Source organism: Callorhinus ursinus, unplaced genomic scaffold (genome assembly GCF_003265705.2).
Source record: "Callorhinus ursinus isolate GAN/ISIS: 27379988/994484 unplaced genomic scaffold, GSC_fseal_2.0 scaffold10, whole genome shotgun sequence".
In the NCBI taxonomy this organism is placed as follows: Eukaryota; Metazoa; Chordata; class Mammalia; order Carnivora; family Otariidae; genus Callorhinus; species Callorhinus ursinus.
The window spans coordinates 52,469,364-52,482,144 of record NW_027397072.1 but is presented as its reverse complement, the minus strand read 5'-3'; the positions used below and the strand labels follow the sequence as shown (position 1 = coordinate 52,482,144).

At 45.1% G+C, this 12,781-nt stretch overlaps 1 protein-coding gene across 2 annotated transcripts in view; it reads right to left on the bottom strand.

Moving 5' to 3' along the window:
• Window positions 1-12,781, bottom strand: part of ADD2 (adducin 2) — a 103,967-nt gene that overhangs the window by 15,123 nt on the left and 76,063 nt on the right. For both annotated transcript variants that reach the window (XM_025868454.2, XM_073897559.1), the window contains exons 7-10: window positions 12,024-12,173; window positions 10,519-10,662; window positions 8,312-8,410; window positions 3,776-3,952 (exon numbers count right to left, since the gene is read on the bottom strand). In XM_025868454.2, coding sequence (XP_025724239.1) covers window positions 3,776-3,952; window positions 8,312-8,410; window positions 10,519-10,662; window positions 12,024-12,173 — 570 coding nt within the window. The remainder of the gene's footprint in view (window positions 1-3,775; window positions 3,953-8,311; window positions 8,411-10,518; window positions 10,663-12,023; window positions 12,174-12,781) is intronic.

The window sequence follows — 12,781 nt, the reverse complement described above, 5'->3', positions numbered from 1 at the left end:
CATAAATGGGACCATACTGCATAAGCAACTTTACAAGCTGCTTTTCTAGTTTATTGATGTGATTTAGAGATTTTTTTCACATTATTGAACCTATAAACACACAGAAACCTTTATTTTTTTATGATTTAGTAAAAAGTAATTGATAGCACTGACACTTTGTCATTTTTAAAATATTATAAACGACCGTGAAATAAGTATATTTATACAGTTCTCTTTAGGCAATTAAAGATTCTCTCCTAAAATAAAAATTACTGGGTCAAGGGGTATACATTAAAAGTTTTCATGTATTTATTATCTTCCCAAAGTGTTGAGCCAATTTATACTTCTACCAATTGTACTGAGTCCTCAGTTCTCACCTCCCTCCCATCTGCTGAGTATTGCTGCGGTTTAAAAAAAAAAAACAAAACTTTGGCAACCAGAAGGGTTAAAAGTAAAATCCTCCAACTTTTTAAATTCTTTTTTTTTATTACTGGTAAAACTAGATATTTTTATTGGCCGCTTGAATCTCTTCCTTTGTAAACTGCTTGTGTTCTTGGTTGGTTTTTCTATTGAGATGTTTACTGTTTTCACATTGATTCATAATACCGCTTTCTACATTAAGGATATTAATTTTTTGAATGTCACAGATGTTGCAATATTTTCCTCCATAGTTTGCCTTTCAGCTTTATGATGGGAGAGATAGTTTATAAAAATATACACTTTCAATTTTAATATAATCATATCTGTCAATATTTGTTAGACTTTCCCACCATACTTGACAAGTTCTTTCCCAACACAAGAGCATCAAAAATGTAAATCTGTTTTTTAATATCTATATGAATTTGCTTTTTATGTTCAAATTTTTGATAAATCAGGAATTCATCTTGTTGTTGTTTTTTTAAGATTTATTTATTTGAGATAGAGAGTGAGAGAGCACAAGCAGGGGGAAGGGAGGAAGGAGAGGGAGAACCAGGCTCCCTGCTGAGCACGGAGCCCAATGCGGGGCTCGATCCCAGGCCCCTGAGATCATGACCTGAGCTGAAGGCAGACGCTTAGCTGACTGAGCCACCCAGGAGCCCTGTGGAATTCATCTTGTTGAAAGGAATGATCCACCTTATTTATTTCCCAAAGGGCTAGCACTCAATCTTTCTCCCACTGTTTTATAAGATGCCTAGCTGCCCTGTGTTAAGTTCTCATACATTTAGGGTCTATTTCTGGATTCTCTAAGCTGTCCTACTGATTCACCTGTTCATTCTGCACTGGTGCTCCTCTGTTTAGTTGCTGAAGATTTTTCATGCTTTACCATGTGATGGGACAAGAATCCCTAATTACTCTTCTTTTTATAGGATTTTCCTAGCCATTCTGAATTTCACTTGGAAAAACATTTTTGCTAAGTCCTTCTGTGCTCCCCTATTATTGAAGGAATTACCCTGAATTTATTAATTTGGAAAAGCAACCTCTTAACCCTATGGGATTTTCTAACCAAGAGGAAATTGTGGCTCTTTATTAAGTTCAGGTTTTCTCTGACGTCTATTGGTAAACAATTATGGTTTTCTTTAAATCAGTTCTGCTTAATGTTTTATGTTCTTTCTGCATTTGCAAATAGGGCTATTTTCTCCCATTACTATATTTTCAAATATATTATTATATGTTAAGATGCAAAAAAAGCTACTAATTTTTAAATATATTTTCATAACTGACTACTTTAAAATGCACTCATTGTTTCTAATATTTTTTCTTAGTTGGCTCTTTGGGATTTTATAGGCATATAACCATACTGTTTATACAGAATAGTAATTTTGTTTCCTTTTCAATATTTATTTTTATGCCTTACCACTTTAGATTGAGTTCCAGTATTATTCCAGAACAATATTAAAAGTGCTGACAGAAAGAATCATTGTTTTGTTTCAAAATTTAATGGAAATACTTCCAGTGTTACTAGTATATTGGCTCTTGTTTTAAGAAAAAAATTACTTTAATCATGTTAAATAAGTGTCCTCCTGTCTTAACAGCTATTATTTTTATAAACTGATGCTATATTTTTATCAAATGACTTTGGTATTTATTAAAATGACCAAAAGGTTTTTAATCCTTTGACTCACTAATATCATGAAATATATTTAAAAGATTTATAATAGGGGTGCCTGGGTGGCTCAGTCGTTAAGCATCTGCCTTTGGCTCGGGTCATGATCCCAGGGTCCTGGGATCGAGCCCCGCATTGGGTTCCCTGCTCACTGGGGAGACTGTTTCTCCCTCTCCCTCTGTCTGCCACTCCCCCTGCTTGTGCTAATAAATAAATAAAATCTTTAAAAAAAAGATTTATAATATTAAACCATCCTTGAATACTAGGAGTGAGGTTTTGCTTTGTTATTATGTATTATTATTCTAATGTTATGCTGGATACTACCTGCCAGTTTTCATGCAGCATTTTTTCATCAACTCAAAGCAAGATTGGTCTGAATGTGTTATAACTGTTACAGTTTCATGTTCCACTTTCACTCTCTGAAACAGTTTAAATGGCAGAAGAATTGTCTGTTTCTTGGGGTGCCTGGGTGGCTCAGTCAGTTAAGCATCTGCCTTCAGCTCAGGTCATGATCCTGGGGTCCTGGGATATTGGGGTCCTGGGATCAAGCCCCACATCAGGCTCCTTGCTCAGCGGGGAGTCTGCTTCTCCCTCTCCCTCTGCCTGCCTCTCACCCTGCTTGTGCCCTCTCTCTCTCTCAAATAAGTAAACAAAATTAAAAAAAAAAGAATTGTGTGTTTCTTAAAGATTTGAAAGAATTCCTGTATGAAACTGTCTGGCTCTGGTGCTTTATTTAGGCATGGATTACTCGGCATGTGAATGTTAACGGGAACTGTATTTTCAAGGTGGATTGTGTTTTTCATCATTATAAAGTGACCCTCACGGTCAGCCTGGTAATAAGGTTAAGGATGGTTTGGAGGGACTGGAGGCAAGGAGAAAAAGATTAATTATTGCAGTGACCTGGACACAATGGGTGCCTGGGTGGCTCAGTTGGTTGGGCGACTGCCTTCGGCTCAGGTCATGTTCCTGGAGTTCCGGGATCGAGTCCCGCATCGGGCTCCCTGCTCAGCGGGGAGTCTGCTTCTCCCTCTGACCCTCCTCCCTCTCATGCTCTCTGTCTCTCATTCTCTCTCGCAAATAAATAAAAATCTTTAAAAAAAAAATAAAAAAAAAAAGAGGGTCCAAGGTAGTAGCAGTCAGGAGGGGAACATGAATCAGATATAGAAACCGTCCAAGGATAGGTTTCATCTTTCACTTCTCCGAGCAATCAAAGAAGTTATGTCCTCTTCCTGCAACTAGCTCATCATGCATGCTTTGCTCTTGTTCTCCAACTGTCTCCTATTTATATGTCCTATCATCAACTAGATTGTTAGATTTTGTATCCTTTAAAGCCCACCCCTAGACACATACCAGTTAACTCCTTACATGATTGATTCATTCAATCATTACAACAGGATATTGTTAGAATGCTGCTCACCAGAATAAGGAAATTAGAGTATTACATGGTTTCTACATTAAAGTCATGAGATACCAAGGCAGAACTAACTATAAAAGAGTGAACTGAACCACAACATAAGATGGCATCGACAGCCTTTAGAACTGGGTGGTAAAGGCCATCATTTAAGAAAACTCAACTACGATTAGAATGACCACAAATTCTGAGTCAGTTGCCAATCAATGAGGCTTTAACAGCTTCATGATGCTTCAATTCTCATGTCCACCTACTGCATCCCCCCTGACTGGTTACAGGGGACTGAGTCTCAATCAACTCACCAAGTTGTCCAGCATCCTCATGAGGGCCTCAAACTCGTGCTCCCCTAGCCGGCTCTTCTGCATAGGCCCAAAGGTGCTCCCTGCCCACTGCACGGAGCCCACTTCATGGGGTCGGTGCTTCTCCTGCTCCAGGAGGATGAGGTTCTCCGCTCCCCCAGCACCGGACAGGGCAGAGACCTGCAGGAAAGAGCAGAAAGACCTCAGTGTGCGTGCATGTATGTGTGTGTGTACACATGTCTAGAAATGTGAGCTGTATTTGGCTTTTTACCCCCCAGAAGAAAAGCTACTCCAAAATTACTGGGCACGTACCCACTTCCAGGGAAAGAGGTCTTAGCAGTTTCTTTCTTAATGCTAGTTCTTAGAGACTACAGAAGAGGAGGAAACAGCAAGTGTTAAACCTCAAGAATAAAGCAATACAGAGGACTGAAAAGTTACCTGGGATACAAACCAACCTCAATTTGTGACTATTTCTGGGGAAGGTGGGGGTTAAGGTCAGGAAGGGCTCCAAAGGGGACTTCAGTTCTTGTCTATAATATTTTATTTCTTCAAGAGGAAAAGATCTGAAGTAAAAAGGCTTTTACTTTTTAAATCTGAGTGGTGGGTAGTGGGTGTATATTATTCTTCTGCATCTTTCTGTGTGTTTGAGATATCTCCCCCTGCCTTTTTTTTTTTTTAATGCGAAAAATCACCTGAAAGAAATAGGCTGGATCCTCGGCCAATAAAACAGGAGAGTAGCCTGATGGTCTGAATGAACAGGTCTAAAGGGAGAACCCATCTTCTGCAGTGGTATTAGTCAGTTGAGGAAACACAGAAGAAGGAGACACCTGTAGGGCTGGTAATACACAGCCGGGCCCCGTGGAGGGAGACGTGGCTTCCCCAGTGCACTTGGAGTATTTGCCCCACTGTCCAGGCTCCATGGCAAGGGGACAGAACAAGTGGCTACAGGCAACGGGCTTTGAGTATTAGGGCAAGAGGTGTGTATATACAGCAAGCGATTTTAGAATGATCCTAGAAGACATTTATTAATCTAACCAATCTCATTTTCTAATTCCATATCCATCTAATAGTACCTTCTGATTACTCCCTGAATCCTGCACTCAGATATAATTGGTTATGATTTGGCTTCCAGGGTGAGGCCAGCAACATTGAGAGAGGGTGGTTTCCCAGTCGTTTCAGTGGGAAGCCAGGTGTTCTGTGCTGCAATCTGATTAATATTTGATATCTCCTGTAAGCCTACTTATTACAGGAGAATGATCCGATTACATAAACTTCCAGTGTTCCAGTTTTTACTGAAAAGGTAAGGATGCAATTTAGCTTGCTGTCCAACATGAGTCTGTGAACCTGTGAGGATCCAGCACACACCCTGGAGTGTGTTGGATTCACCAGTGTAACAAATGGCTCCGATGGGACTTCCTGGAGGTCAGCCAGGCCACCTTTGCAAGGGTGAAGAGGAGGAAGCAAGAACACTCATTTTCCATACCCTCTTCATCCAAGGCATGCATCCAGTTGGAGGCTCCATTTTTATCTGGCAAAGATAAAGACTTTAACTTTCCACCAAAGCTAAGGGTCCTTGTCCAATATCCCTGGAGATAGTCAGCTCTACTATACTGTTGTCCAAATGTTAGAAGGGTTACAGTGAGTTGGTGTAGATTACACAATGCAAATCCACCTTTTTGCTATGCTCATTCACCAGTTCCGGTTCTGGCCTCTGTTGCCATATTTTCTAAGGCTGAAGTCCCTCACACGCACACAGGCTGAGCACGTGGGCATGCACTCTCAAAGGCAGTGAATCCCAGCCGGTAGGTCAATTACCTGGTTCATCCCAGACGCCCATCTGGCCAAGGCAGGGCTCCAGCCCTTGGGACCTTGGAACCCTGACTTGGAGTGCTCTCAGCTGATCTTTCCCACCGACCCTCATTTCCCCCGGAGGCAGTGAAACGTAGTGTTTAAGGACATGGATGCGGACACAGGCTGCCTGGTTTGAATCCTGGCTCTGCCACTTATTCGCTGTGTAATTTGGGGCAGCTATTTACCCTCTCTGTGCCTATTTTCTCATCTGTAAAATGAAAAAAATAGTAGTATCTACCTCGTGAGCATTATTGAAGGTAATATTTGTAAAGCATCTAGAATAGCACCTGGGGCATAGAGTGCCACATCAATGTTTATGATCAAAAAATTCCGAGCTTTTACTATGAAAGAAACAATGTGCCTCGTCATTCATGGAGGAAAGAACTGCCCACATCCTTACAAGAACTGTGCCTCCTCCCACCTCCCCCTTCCCCCATTAGTTTCCATGGCGATGGGTAGCAGATGGAGAAGAATTGCCTGAGCTTCTTCCCATCTGCCTGTAAGCAGAGCAGGGAGCTGCCTCTCTCAGCTGGGGATGACCCAGTTTCCTAGAACCCCAAACCGATAGAGAGCACTGAGAACACTGTCCCCAGGAGAATGGACTAGGCTTTTAGCCTCGAACCACTAAAATGACCACAGCCACGTTCATTTGTTTGCCAAGGTCACTGAGGGAGAAAAGTAGGCCCATGATGAAAACAGAACCTCAGTGCTGGCTGTTCAAGCAGAAATGAGCTGCCCAGGGCCTACCATCGCAACAGCATCTGTAGACTGCTGGCCCATGGGGTCGCCCATGCCCTAAACCACCCACACCTCTGGTCTACTCTGGCCTGTTCTGCTTCCACACCCTCCAGCTTCCTTTCTCTCTAGAAGCCTCCCTGCTCCACGAGCTAAAAAAAAAAAAAAAAAAAAAGCCACTGGAGTTTTTCTGGAGGTTATTTGCTTCTATCGCCTGATGCACTTTAACAAGGTCACATGGCAGTCCTGACTGAAAAGAAAGTGACAGCAGACAGGGCCGGAAGAAGCCGCCGGGGCTGTCGGGGCCAGTGGCTGGCAGCTCTGTGCTTTCATCTCCCCAGCTGCTAGGCGGCCGTCCTGCCTTTGGTTAAACTGTACGGAGGCCATTTTTCAGTGTGGAGCCTGGGACAGGTCTTCACCAACGTGGTGGGGGACACATGGGCATCTCTCTCCATTCATTTCCAGGCCATGCTGTCTTTGCAAAGTGGTAAGAACTATTTTCTCATGGAAACCTCTTCTTCAGAAGGAAGATGGGGAACTCGTTAGAGCACAGTTATGGGGAAAGAAAGTGGGCGTATCAGAGGCTCTGCCAGGTTCTAACATCAGTTGGGGTCAGAGCTCAGGGCCAGCGTCCCTGGGGTTGCATCAGGAAGGAACTGCCTTGATCCCGGGTCTACCTTCGGGGTCAGAGCTCAGGGCCAGCATCCCTGGTTGGGGCTGCATCAGGAAGGAAGTGCCTTGATCCCGGGTCTACCTTCTCCACCTTCTGTTATGACCACCACCGTCTGGGGGGGTGGGGCAGTCTCATACCACTTCTAACACCTCTTCATCATTGTCTTAACAACTGTCCTCTCAACATATTCATTTAAAAACCCTTGAGAAAGGTGCCGCTTGCAGAACCTCCACTAGCTATGCCTCTGGGATTATCCCATTCTTTCCCCCGTCCCCCAACGCCCAAGACAAAGGCAGGCATTCCACCTGGGGCGCTGCTCTGCCCAGACCAGCCAGAAGAGGGCAGACAGGACACCAAAGAACCTTGCAAAGAGCTGACTCATCCTGGAGCAGTTAGCCTTCCCTTCTGTCAACTAAGTCCTAAAAATACCATCAGCAACACCTCTCCTTATCTGAAAGGACCCATCCTCACAAGGACCCCATAGGCCCCCCTTGTCCAGCTGAGGAAAGCAAGTCCCTGACCCAAAGACACATATCCCAGAGCTGGGAAGGATGGAGTCCATTCAGTTTGCAAGGCCCCCTTACTCACCCCTGACAGCTTGCCACACTGAAAGGAGCATGTGTTTTGCTTATGTAACACCATCTTGTTATCTGGCAAAACTATAGGATTTGTGTTTTCCTATTGCTTTTCCACCAATTCCTTTAGGGGTCCCATGATCACTGACAATCCCCACCTACCCTCCACCCCATCCCCTACTAGTTAGGAGAATCTCACAATGGACTCCCTGGACATTACATTGGGGATTCCCTGGTGTTCAGACTTGCCATGTCTAACTTCACCCCTTTCTGGGCTGGACCATGTTCATGGTCTTTGCAAACTACACCCTCCAGACAAAAAGAGAAAAGACCCACCTACGATGTGGTGTCTATTTGGCATAGCTAGATGTAACAGTTATACCCCAGGTAATACGTGAGCATGGTAAGAACTTTTACATCCCCTTTTACGGTTTCTCCCACTTTCCAATTGATGGGCCTTGGCAGCTCCCTGTCCTGGGCACTGACCCCCAAGAGGTAGATACCGGTTGTTAGGCAACAATGATAAATATTTTAAAGCTACAAAACTGATTCTAAGTGCAAAACTTTAGAAGGATAAGGTGGTGCCACGGCAGAGAAATAGGGCAAGGCTTTTAGATGGCTGGCTCCCAGGACTCCTTAAATCACGGCCAGTGGGGCCTCCGTCAGAGCCACGCCAGGGCCCACTCCCCAGAGGAACTTGCTCACCTGTATCTCACACGCAGCCTGCAGGTGGAAGACCTTATAAAACGCCTCCTCCACGGTGTCACCTAGAGCAACCACTCCATGATTTCTTAGCACCAGGATCTGCATAGGAGCAAATGGCCAATTAAAACTTCAAGCCTTTTAAACTTTAGTGAGAAGGAGAGATTTTTCATTTACTCCAGATCAGTTTCCATATCCAATTCCAAAGCATGCCCCCAACTCCTTGTTCATTCTCCCTGTGCAAACACCCCAATGCTACCCCGCATGTGATTTTAACCCTAAGCATCCTCCCTAAAAAATAGAAGATGCTTTTTAAAATGGAGACCAGAGAGCTTGGTGGATTTCTTTGGGCAATACCTGGATTTTTAGGTCTTGGAGGGGTTTGAAGTCTGAAAAACTGGTGTCTGTGTTAAAGTGAATGAAATTACTTTGTGTCCAATAGGAGGGTCTAACCTCAAAAGCAATCTCTTGCTCCTGTGACTTAGTTGACTTGGAAATCAAAACCCAAGGGGGTGGCTCTCTGAGGGGTGGCTCTGCAGAAACAGGTGCATCATGTTACCTCTCTGGACTCAAGTCTCTTCTCCATGAACTCAGTGAGGCCCTGGTAGCTCTAAGACCCTCCATTTCTGTGAAGGAGGCCATAGTGACCTTCTACTCTTAACTCTCTGGTTTTGCAGAAGAGGAAACAGAAGCCTAAAGAAAGTGAAAGCCTCCCAGCTAATCAGGGGCAGAATTGGAACTAGAACCCAGGTATTCTCACCATTGGTGCAACATTTGTCACTCAGCCAGGGGCAGACAGACAAAAGGGGGTGGGGGAAAGAAACAGAAATGAACTTTTACAAAGCCTGACTCCCTAGAGTTCAGATGCAGAAACTGTTCCTTGGTTGGTTTTATCCTCATGAACCAGACAACGCCCACCTAACAGCAGGGACACAGATCCATGTGTTGGATGTGTCCTTGCAGAAGTGGGCTGAGGCCTAGTGGTCTAATCATCACATCCTCTCTTGCTGAAAACAGCTGGAGGTTTTTCTTCTCAAGTGCCAGAGAAATAGAAAGAGATGATGACTCTGGCCTAAAAGATTTTGTAGATAGCAAATCTCTGAAATTCTTGTATCATTTCGTAGATGTGAACATCTCCTCCCTCTCCGCGCACCACTAATGAGGCTTTAAAGAATGTTGGGAGAGAGTGGCAGGGATTTCTCCTCTGTGTCAGGAATGGGAAGGCAGAGACTCTCCAACTGGAAATGGTTCAGGCAGTGAGTGCCTTTCAAGGACGGGAACAAGCATCCATCAATGTAGGCTCAGCTCCAGAACTTCCCGTACTAAGCTGGCAACCCCTAATGATGTACTGTTAAAAAATAAGTCTTTAGATTTAAGCCAAACAATAGTGAGATTCTGTTCTTCTCTATCAAGTTAGCAAAAGAAAAAAAAGTGGTAATACTCAAGTTTGGGGAGAGCGCAGGGAAGCAGCATTCTCATATACTAGACTATGGGGGAGGAAAGGGCAATGCGCCTGAATGAAGTAAGAGTTCTAAAATGTGTGTCCCTGGGAATTTATCCTAAGGAAATGATCTCAAGTATATACAGAGATTTAGCTAAAAGGATTTTCATCATGTGTTGTTTATATCAAGGAAAAATTCAGGGTGGGGGGGGACTTCCGGTGTCCCAATTTGTTAAAGTAAATGGTGGCACAGCCATTTACACAATGAGGTATAATCTAATAATTTAAAATAGTGACTTAGAGGGGCACCTGCGTGGCTTAGTTGTTAAGCGTCTGCCTTCGGCTCAGGTCATGATCCCAGGGTCCTGGGATCGAGCCCTGCATCGGGGCTCCCTGCTTGGCGGGAAGCCTGCTTCTCCCTCTCCCACTGGCTGCCACCCTGCCTGTTTGTGCTCTCTATTAAATAAATAAAAACATTAAAAAAATAAAATAGTGATTTAGAAAATATTTAATAACATACAAAGGTGTTTATTGGATATTACTAAGGGAAAAAAGGAGGATATATTTTATGATCCACGTTTTCTAAATATATGTGAATATATTTGTGGAGCATGCACCAAAACCTCAGGATAGTGGGATAAAGAGAATTACATTTCACTTTTTTGTTTATGTGCAACTTCTAAACATTGTCCACTGAACACATGTCACTCATGATGTAGGCTTTGGACAATCCCACCCCAGAGTGTCTTCCCGAAACAGCCGAGCAAACCTTGCAGGTAGGTCCAAGGCACTTCTGCAGGCTGATTCGATCTGCTTCCTGCTCCATCCCACCATTGAAGTCATAATAGGCCATGTCCCCCACCAGCAGGGCATTGTGGGAGACAGGCAGGAGGCCACACTTCATGGCTGACACCTTTAGTGAGACAGTGGAATGGTTAGCACCTGCAGCTCCCCCACCCCAGTCTTTGCCCTTTCCTCGGAGTGGCACAGCCAGGCTCTACTCTGGGGACTAGTGCAGGAGAAAGCAAGCCCCCAAGAAAGGCACTGCCCTTTGACTCTGCTACACCAGGCTGGGCTCTGGCTTGCTGGCTGCTTCCTCTGACGTCTTTCCATCATCATTTTGACAGTAGCAATGTCAATATACCTCTCTCTAAAATTGCTACAAAGAATGCCTTTGAGAAAGCTAGTGCTCCTGCCCACCCCCTTGCTCTTCTCTCGTCCTAGGATTCTGGGAAAAGATAGGGGATAGCAGAGTTGGCACTAGGCTGGAGTGAAGCAGGGTCCAGGGTCCTCTGGGGTGAGCTGGTGGAAATCCTCAGCCTTGAGGTCAGGGCAGAAAACAGGGAGGCCCACTGAGAGGCCCCCTTTCACTAGTGATAGGGCAATAAGAGTGCCAGAGAACAGGGTTAAAATCCATGCCTCAAATCCTGCCTTTTATTAAAAGCAAGGAGCAGGGAGAGGTTTAGGAGAGCCTCCTGCCTTTGTTCCCTCATTCTGTCCCATATTCTGGAAAATCTGAGTGCTCATAACTGGTGTGCTTCACAGAAAAAACCCAGGCCAATGACAAGTCCGCTCTGCTCCTGTAGGTGTTAAGGTCTGGAAGTCAGTAAGATGGGTTGAAGGTTGAGGGGACACCCAGACCTGCTTGGTTGTGGTCTTTCCAAGTGACACTGGAGTGCCTAAGGTACACGTGGAGAAATTACCAGAGCCTCTTAGGGGACAACCTGATCCTTGAGGGTATTCCTTCTACTCTCGCTGAGTTTTCCTTGTTCCTGTCCCCAGCTCACAGCCCACCCTGGGTTATGAAAAGTGGACAAGTCCAGGTCCCCACCATCTTATCTTTTATCACAATCTCTTCTCACCAGAGCCTGGGCTGGGGGTGGGGGTTGGGGCAGGCACCAGCCTTCAGTCCAAGAGGACTGATCTGAGTGGAAACTCAAGAGGTGCTGTCACTTGGGTAAATGGTGCTTATGTGTGTGTGTAGCAGGGTGGGGGACGCAGCAGAGCAAACACTTCATATCTTTGCCTCATGTCCCCAAACCAAGACTTCTGTGCTTGGAAAAATGGAGAGGATTAGGGTTACCCCATGGGGTGTTCCCTCTCCTCACCTTGGCTTGAGTTCAGGAAATTTTTCCAGAACTGTTTTAAATAACGAGATTGCCACTAGCTTGGGGGGCTTATGTCTTTCGTCAGGGAGCACCTCAGAGAAGGGGGTAGCACGGGTTTGCTGCCAGCCTCAGGGACGGAAATGCTGCCCTTAGAGCGGACACTCACGGCTGCCGTGGCTGGCGTGTGCAGGTGGATGATGCAGCGCACATCAGGTCTGGCAGCGTAGATCGCTGAGTGTAGACAGAAGCCTGTGGTATCCACTGGGAAGCAGCTGCTGCCCTTCTCCACCACCTCTCCCAGGATGTTCACCTTGATCTGAGCCGGGGAAGAGAAACTTATGGCCACAAGGCAGGTGGGGGCCCTCAGGACCCTCCTTGCAGGTGGGCCACACCCACCACCTCCAGGCATTCCCGCACCCCAGGAGCGAGGACTGTGCTTAGTGTTGGGAGAAGAGACCTGGTTCCTGCTTTTGGTGAGGACACAGGCAAACAGGAGACATGACTGATTATAATTCAGCAGGGAAAATGCTAGAGCAGATTTTCTCAAACTTGACTGGGCATAAGAATCCTCTGGAGATCGTGTCAAAATACAGATTCTCTGCAAACTGGTGCAACCACTCTGGAGAACAGTATGGAGATTCCTCAGAAAGTTAAAACTAGAGCTACCCTATGATCCAGCAATTGCACTGCTAGGCATTTACCCAAAGGATACAAAAATACAGCTTTGAAGGGGCACAACAGCCAAACTATGGAGAGAGCTCAAATGTCCATTGACTGATGAATGGATAAAGATGGGAGGGGTGTGTGTGTGTGTGTGTGTGTACACACAACTGCTGGTGGCTCTGGCTGGTCCCACATACAGTAAGGCTGTGGTATTCACACACACACACACACACACACACACACACACACACACACACACAC